Source organism: Camponotus vicinus, unplaced genomic scaffold (assembly GCF_025532165.1).
Source record: "Camponotus vicinus isolate PSW18456_S1 unplaced genomic scaffold, iyCamVici1.0 SCAF_1, whole genome shotgun sequence".
Classification (NCBI taxonomy): Eukaryota; Metazoa; Arthropoda; class Insecta; order Hymenoptera; family Formicidae; genus Camponotus; species Camponotus vicinus.
The window spans coordinates 29033540-29040589 of NW_028141945.1; the positions used below are offsets into that span (position 1 = coordinate 29033540).

At 26.5% G+C, this 7050-nt stretch overlaps 1 protein-coding gene across 1 annotated transcript; it reads left to right on the top strand.

The window, feature by feature from the left end:
• Positions 1-1811: 1811 nt before the first annotated feature.
• Ero1l (endoplasmic reticulum oxidoreductin-1-like protein) lies at positions 1812-6325 on the top strand. The gene is made up of 8 exons (XM_083103345.1): positions 1812-2461; positions 2825-3028; positions 3139-3296; positions 3360-3545; positions 3669-3715; positions 4661-5009; positions 5073-5366; positions 6056-6325. The coding sequence occupies exons 1-8, from the start codon at positions 2336-2338 to the stop codon at positions 6105-6107; spliced, it is 1416 nt and encodes a 471-aa protein (XP_082959471.1). The 5' UTR covers positions 1812-2335; the 3' UTR covers positions 6108-6325.
• The last annotated feature ends 725 nt before the right edge of the window (positions 6326-7050 follow it).

Genomic DNA, 7050 nt, shown 5'->3' on the forward strand with positions numbered 1-7050 from the left:
TTATATTTTATATAATATTGTATTTGCAATATTTCTGAAATCTTTCAGAAAGATAAAAAAGTTTGCTAAAAAAAAGATTATCTCTGTATGTTTCTAAATATGTAATAGTATATAGAATATGCTTCCTCGCTTTGCCGTTATGCGGCGCTGCATCAAATTAGCTAACTCGTATTCAACTTTTCGTCATAAAGTGTATATAAAGAACTGATACTAACACGGTCCGAAGTTTATTTTTTCTTTTAAGGACCGTCTACGATGGAAGTAATATTGGTGGAGTGGACGGTGGAGTAAGGCGTAAGCGAATAGTTCTTTTCCATTTCGCATTACTCCTAGTCTTACGCCTTAATCCACCGATATTATTTTCATTGTAGACGGTCCTTTAGTCAGTTTAATTTAATAAACTGATTTAATTTAAAATAATTTGTTTAATAATCTGGATCGCTTGTTGGGATTCAGAATATGGAACAGATTATTTGAAATTAAACGGATAAATGGGAGATAGCCTACTTATTGCGTATATTAAAAATAAAATATAAATAAAAATAAAATTATTCTTATGGCCGAGGGTAATTATATACTTTTATAAATGTTCAAGATATTCACTTATCAAAAATGAAAAAAGTAATATGTCTCGAAAATTCATGAAATTTTCACATAGATTCCACGTAGATTCTAGTACCGTTTTTGAGCGGATTATCTACTCGAATATCCACGTGGATTCAACGATATTAATTTACGTGGTAATAACATGGATTTCACGTACTGTTTTTGTCGGGATACTGCTAACATTTTGCTTACGGGGTATCTATGGATATCCTCTATATTCTTAACCCAGACAGCATACAAAGATCCGAAGGACATCCAATAAGACGACCATTAAGGATATTGAGGATATCCATAGATGATCCGTTTTATATTCTTCGGACATTCAGTGGATGTCCGTGGTATATCTGTTTATGAAATTGATGGACATGCTTTAATTCTTAAATAATAATATAATTTATCTATTTTATATAAAATTTTACATAAAAATTTCATATAAAAATTTTATTTATAATTTATACTTGCACATTGCACTTTACATTTTAAATAGGTATAATGAACGGATTATTTTCGTTTATTCGCTGGACATTTACTTGTCCGACTTATAAAATCAATTTAATATCTGAAACTCGTGTATTTAGATCAGAAATTAAATTGAACAGTATATTTTTAATCTTATTTATTATCTTTTGCTAATTTTATATAATTCTCATAACTAAAACTTAAATATGAGAAAGATAACGCATCGCACGTCGTGTAGCGGTAAACAAACGAACTAACACATCCTTGTGTGCTCGCGCGAAACTTTAACGTCCAAGACCGGACATCCAAATATTGGCCGTTAACGAATGTTTCGAATCAGATATACGATGGACGTTCATTTCATATCCATGGACGTGCGGACATAAAATGAATGTCCATAGAATGTCCTGTGCTGTTTGGGTTATGGTTGTTTTATGGATGTCCTTCGGATATTTGTGTGCTGTCTGAGATAATGTTGCCCAACTGTTGAGTCCGCGGCCATTGTTTGTAACGTAGCAACTTGAAATTAATGAAGGATATTTAAAGAATCTTGTTAAAATTTTGAACTTATATGTACATTAATTATATTTATATACGGGATTATATTTGTGCTCTATATATTGTGGATATTTGTGCTCTATGTATTGTGGATATAGTACGGACATGAATCAATCGACTGTTTTATCGTGGCATCGTAAAGTGGATGTGTCCATGTAGTTCCAGGTGGCGTAAAATGGATGTATGCGCCGCTAGTATACGACTTAGGGAAAGCGTTACAGGAAAAACAGCGGCCTGGCCCCTCTCAGGCTTCTCTCTGCTGATAGATATCTCGTGCAAATCAACTTATCCCACGTATTCCACGTATCCTACATTTTATATGTATATCAGACATCTATATTATACGTATGTAACAGCATGTCATAACGGCTAATTACTCCACTATAACGTTGTGAGAGAACCTGAAAATTCTCTGTTGTAGAACTAATAGAAATTACGTGTATTATTGTTTTTTTTCGCGTGTGTATTATAGTTTTCATGCTTGTCATTATTCAATCAAGATTTATTTTCGAATAAGAATAATATGGCAAAACGTACAATATTGTTTTATACCATCAGACTATTAGATTTGTATGTCCCATGCAATAGGCGTGATTGATGTGATTCGAAAATAACAGAGTTCCTTCTTCAATCTAACATTTTAAGATATACTTTATATCACGTCTTGATTAATGGTGCGACAATTAAGTCGCATCAGTTTTAGTGTGTTACAATGAATCTTGGGTACAGTGAGAGAATATTCTATTGGCTATTCCTAACAATTTTACTTTTTCACCTACAAGTAGGTGCAAATTATTTTAGAACCAATTCTAGGAAGGATGACCAATGTTTCTGCAAGGTATTGAATGTTGATATCATCTTGTGTCATTACCTCTTAAAAATAATATTTATGTTTTATAATTTGAAGTGTCTTACTTTCATGCATCTATCATATTTGGAATTATAATAATCTCTTCGTCTTTTTGTAGTTATATATTTTTCATTCTTTGTTTTTCTAATTTATAATAATAATTTCTTTAAAAATTTATAATATTAAATTAATACCTTATTAAGTATTATATTATATTATATTATATTATGTTATATCATATTATTAAGATAATATGATATGATATCGAGATATTTTGATGTAATTAAAAGTTATACTTTTGCATCTATATCTACTATTTATATACATTTTAAATTACAATTAAAATTTCAGTTGAAAGGATCTATAGATGACTGTACTTGTAATGTAGATACTGTGGATTATTTTAATAATATGAGAATATATCCAAGAATTCAAAGTCTTCTAGGCAGAGATTATTTTAGGTTTTACAAAGTAAACTTGAACCAGAATTGTCCATTCTGGGCAGATGATAGCAAATGCGCTATTCGTGATTGTCATGTATTACCCTGTCAAGATGTAAGTTCCATTTTATATATATATATATATATATATATATATATATATATATATATCAAATGAGATTTTAAATAATAATCTTAATTTTTATTTTTTACACTCTATTGTAGAACGAAATCCCGGAAGGTTTAAAAGGAGAAATTCTAAGAGATATTCACTTTAATGAAAGTCCAGAAGATAAATATAGATCCGATGCACAAATTACTGACTGCAGACATAGCTTGAGAGATCATAATATGGAACTTGGTTTCTTAAACACAACAATTAGGTAATTAAAAAATATATTTAATATTGAGTAAATGTTCAAGATAAGATATAAATCTTATTATAGTACAGAAAATTACAAAGAATTTGAACGATGGCAACGACATGATGATGCACAAGATAATTTTTGTGTAAAAGAAACTAGTCAAGGGGAATACGTAGATCTTTTACTTAATCCTGAAAGATATACAGGATATAAAGGATTCAGCGCACACAGAATATGGCGAAGTATTTACAAGGAAAATTGTTTTAGGTATACAACAATAATTATATCAAATGTTATTTATATATTTTATCCTAATATTTAATTTAATTTAGTAATATAAATTCAGTAATTTAATATTCATTTAATGTAGTAATAAATTATTGTTTGCAGACCTGAAAATTCACCTCACATTTTTATTCAATCTTCTAAGATAAATGGTAAGTTTGTCTCTACCACTTTGTTTTTTTTTTAATTTTATATGAATATGTGTTTCTTGAAATTGAACTCATACAAATATTTTTTCTCAAATTAAATTGAAACGGTTTTTATTATCATATATCTCACTTAAAAGATATATACATAACAACCATAACAAAAGCATATTGTTTTTATTATATTGTCGTATTGAGCGCTCTCGATAGAGAAACTAATTAAATTAAGAATGCGATTGATTCAAATTATTTCAAACATGAAATAGTTAAATATGTTTTTTCATATATCTGTATATTTTCCATATGTTTATTGTTATTATTATTATAATTTTATTATAAAAAAAACTTTTTTATAAATTACAAAACTTACGAAACTTATAAAACTGATTATTATATTTTTATTATTAAAAAACTTCTTTATAAATTTTATGCACATTATTTATAATATTATTTACATTATTTATATAAAATAGAATTTCAATTAATCTGAAAAGACGTTAAAAAATTAGACAATTATACATATTAAACTTTTGCATATTCATTTTTTAAATATATATATACACATACAAGGTGTCAGGTCAATCTCTTCCCAAAAAAAAGCTCTTGTAGCTTACCTCGAGAGCTTTTCAAAACACTATAATAAAGTATTTTTTCATTGAGTACTTTTCGAGTTATGAGGCTTGAAATAATCTCTTAATTTTACATAAATCATAAAATACCTAGTAAAATATTCATTTTTTTATTATCTTACCTTAATACTTTTATATACAAAATGATGAGAGGAATCAATTTGTGTAAAGAAAGCACATAATTGTTTCGAAGAAAAAATATGTAATTTGCAATTAACAATTATGTATTTTTATATATATATATATATATATATATATATATATATATATATATATGTATGTATGCATTTATATATATTATATTTTATATATTATATTACAGGAATGTGTTTAGAGAAGCGAGTTTTTTACCGAGTTATATCTGGCTTGCATGCTAGCATTAATATACATTTGTGTTCAAAATATTTGTTAGTCCCTCAAGATAGTTTGCAAGTATCCTCTGATAATCAGTGGGGTCCTAATTTGGAAGAGTTACAAAGAAGATTTTCTTCTGAAACAACAGGTGGTGAAGGTCCAAACTGGCTAAAGAATTTGTATTTTATTTATTTACTTGAATTAAGAGCTCTAGCTAAAGCTGCACCTTATTTAGAAAGAGAAGAATATTATACAGGTAATGAAATGGAAGATGAAGATACAAGATTGGCTATAAATGATATACTGAATGTCATCAAGTAAGTATTCTATACAAAAATATTTTATTTATCACAATATACATATAAAATGATTTATTGCAGATCATTTCCGGAACATTTCAATGAAACTGTAATGTTTACTGGTGGAACGGAAGCGCAATTGTTGAAAGAAGAATTTAGGCAACATTTTAGAAATATTTCACGTATTATGGATTGTGTGGGATGTGATAAATGTAAACTATGGGGTAAATTGCAAATTCATGGCCTGGGCACTGCGTTGAAGATATTATTCTCAGGAAAATTTGATAGATGGAAACCAACACTTAATAATCTGAATCGAAAATCATTTTTCCTAGAAAGAAGTGAAATTGTTGCTTTGGTAAATGCTTTTGGAAGGTAGCTTTCATTTTTAATATTTATTATACAGGGTGTCTACTCTATAGAAGAACATGAAAAATCTGCAATTCGAAATTTTTTTTATACCTAAAAAAATCAAAGGATTTGTATTTGAATTTAAAGAATTTCTAAACAAAATTCTCTTAATAATTTTGCTTATATTATAAATAGTCGACAATTCGCCGATAAGTGAATTATATATTTAAATTATATAAATTTATAATATAATTTAAATATAAAATATAAATTATAAATATATAATATAAATTAGAAATATTTATAATTTAATTTATTATTTATATATATTTATTTCTGTTTATTCAGTTTTAACAAAATATTGAATATGCAGTACATATTCTTTATTGTAATTTTTAATGATAAGGAAATGAATGCATTATGCAAATGCAAAATATTATCATTTTACGCTATTCATTATTTTTTAGTACATTTGCAAATCTAGCACTTAAATTTCAAGTAGTTTTATGTTTTTCCTTTATATAAGTAAAAACATCAGAAAACATACAATTAAAAAAACTTATTTTAAAAAATCTTTCTCCCTTCGAAAAATATTTTATTTGGAAGTTTGAACAAAAATACCCAAAAAATCAAGAAATTTTTTAAAGATTTGAGTAGATACCCTGTTATGAAAAATAAACTTTATTCATTAGTAATATTCCCAATTTTTACAGGTTATCAGAAAGTATTTTTGAATTGGACAGATTTCGTGGGATGATTAGATAACATATAATATCAGCTTATAATTAAAGTCTTCAATACTACTAAAAAACATCACATAAGGACATCACTCAGATTTTCTACCTTGTTTTTTTATTTCCGTATTTGTTAACGGATTTTGTTGTGCTAATCTAATTGAATGCGTATTTGTATTAGTATAAGTATTTTTGATGTTATATATTTGAATAACTAATAACTCAATAATAGAATTGATTGGAATTTTATACCGAGTTTTAGTGCAAATATCCTTTTTGAAGGACAGGATGAAGAATTTCATATTCTATTGGAATCATTTATTCAATTATGTAATTATTTATTTATAATTAATATAATTTTGAAAATGCATAAACGCAAGTTCAAATGTTAACTCTAATTAGATTATATATATTTATCTATTAGATATATAATATTTCTTCCAATTTTATGAAAGCTATGTATATATGCATATGCATATATAAATATATACAAGAGAAAGTCGGAAAATGAGATTCTAACTCATTTACTTCATTTTATTTTTGGTGAAGTATTATTTACATCTTTCAAATATATACATTTACTACTTTTTAACATAATTGCCTTCTCTGTCGAGTTATATTCTAGATAGTAAATCCATATATCAAATCTATAAATTGAAAGTAGAATTCCTTTTGAAAAATAATGTAAAGATATGTATGTATATATTCGAGTTTAAGTACCTTCACAAAAATAAAGTATTAAAAAAGTAAATGAGTTGAAAAACTTACTTTCTAACTTATTTCTCGAATGTATGTCAAGACCATACACATCTATGGTCAAGACCAATTGCACCAGTGTTTACTTATCCAAACTGATAACCAAGTGTATTCTTCTTATGTCAATGAGTAGAATAATAATATAAAAAGAAAAAAAAACAAAAAAAATTGAGCTACTTAATTAAACTACTTAATTAAGGGAAAAAATTATTGATGCA

Coding starts and splice junctions, on each gene's coding strand:
- Ero1l (XM_083103345.1), top strand. CDS start 2,336: ATGAATCTTGGGTACAGTGAGAGAATATTCTATTGGCTATTCCTAACA. Junction 3,029..3,138: donor ATGTATTACCCTGTCAAGAT/GTAAGTTCCATT, acceptor ACTCTATTGTAG/AACGAAATCCCGGAAGGTTT. Junction 3,297..3,359: donor TTCTTAAACACAACAATTAG/GTAATTAAAAAA, acceptor ATCTTATTATAG/TACAGAAAATTACAAAGAAT.